The 1,358-nt window shown below is 54.3% G+C and overlaps 1 protein-coding gene across 1 annotated transcript; it reads left to right on the forward strand.

Moving 5' to 3' along the window:
* Positions 1–805: 805 nt before the first annotated feature.
* On the forward strand, positions 806–1,141 carry LOC130550384 (uncharacterized; the record flags this gene model as incomplete). The annotated part of the gene is made up of 1 exon (XM_057327837.1): positions 806–1,141. A coding segment is annotated over exon 1 (336 nt), but the record flags the coding sequence as incomplete, so codon positions are not given.
* Positions 1,142–1,358: the final 217 nt, after the last annotated feature.

Genomic DNA, 1,358 nt, shown 5'->3' on the forward strand with positions numbered 1-1,358 from the left:
CGATTATGAGGTCGTCCGGACTCGATTATGAGGTCGTCCGGTGCACGTCAAATATACCACCTCAACCTCCTGAAAAAATGGAGCGAGGAGGAGGCAGTGATGCTGGCGACGGTGGTGTCCGCAGAGGAGGATCTCGGGCCAGAGGCAAATGCTAAAACGCAATCACTTGCCCTGGCCCCGGGGGGAGACCACCTCTCACCCTCACAGCTCACTGACCTGGCCCACCTGCAAGCGGAATTTGCCGACGTGTTTTCTCCCCTTCCTGGCCGATCTTATACAGCACCATATCGAAACCGAACCTGGGGTAGTGGTGCGTAGTAGACCCTACCGCTTACCTGAACACAAGAAAAAGGTGGTTCAGGCAGAATTAGAGGCAATGTTAGATTTGGGGGTAATAGAAGAGTCCAGCAGCGACTGGGTGAGCCCGATAGTTTTGGTACCCAAAACCGACGGCTCGGTTAGGTTCTGCGTGGACTAGCGCAAAGTCAATGCAGTGTCGAAATTCGACGCTTACCCAATGCCACGGGTCAACGAATTGTTGGACCGGCTGGGCTCTGCTCATTTTTATTCGACACTGGACTTAACAAAAGGGTACTGGCAGATCCCCCTATCACCAGTATCCAAAGAAAAAACAGCCTTCACCACGCAGTTCGGATTACACCAATTCGTGACTCTTCCGTTCGGATTGTTTGGATCTCCGGCCACCTTCCAGCATCTCATGGACCGTATCCTCCGACCCCATGCGACGTATGCCGCTGCCTATCTTGATGATATTATTATCCATAGCAACGATTGGCAGCGGCATATGGAGCATCTGAAAGCGGTCCTGAGGTTGCTGAGGGAGGCCGGGCTCACGGCTAATCCGAAGACGTGTGCGATTGGGCGGGTGGAGGTCAAGTATCTGGGCTTCCACTTAGGTCACAGGCGGGTGCGTCCCCAAATTAATAAGACTGCAGCGATTGCAGCCTGCCCGAGGCCTAAGACCAAAAAGGAGGTGAGACAGTTCCTGGGGTTGGCGGGATATTATAGACGGTTTGCACCTAAATATTCGGAGCTCACCAACCCGCTGACTGATCTCACTAAAAAGGAAGCGCCAGATCCGTTCCAGTGGACGGAGCGGTGCCAGCAGGCCTTTACCCAAGTGAAGGCTGCTCTGTGCGGCAGGCCGCTCCTACACTCTCCTAACTTTTCTCTCCCTTTTATTCTGCAGACCGACGCGTCGGACAGAGGGCTGGGTGCAGTCCTGTCCCAGGTGGTGGAGGGTGAGGAACGGCCAGTGCTGTACCTTAGCCGCAAGCTCTCGAAGAGGGAAGCTAGGTACAGCACCATAGAAAAAGAATGTTTGGCCATCAGGTGGG

This window comes from Triplophysa rosa, unplaced genomic scaffold (genome assembly GCF_024868665.1).
Source record: "Triplophysa rosa unplaced genomic scaffold, Trosa_1v2 scaffold2_ERROPOS18016585+, whole genome shotgun sequence".
Lineage (NCBI taxonomy): Eukaryota > Metazoa > Chordata > Actinopteri > Cypriniformes > Nemacheilidae > Triplophysa > Triplophysa rosa.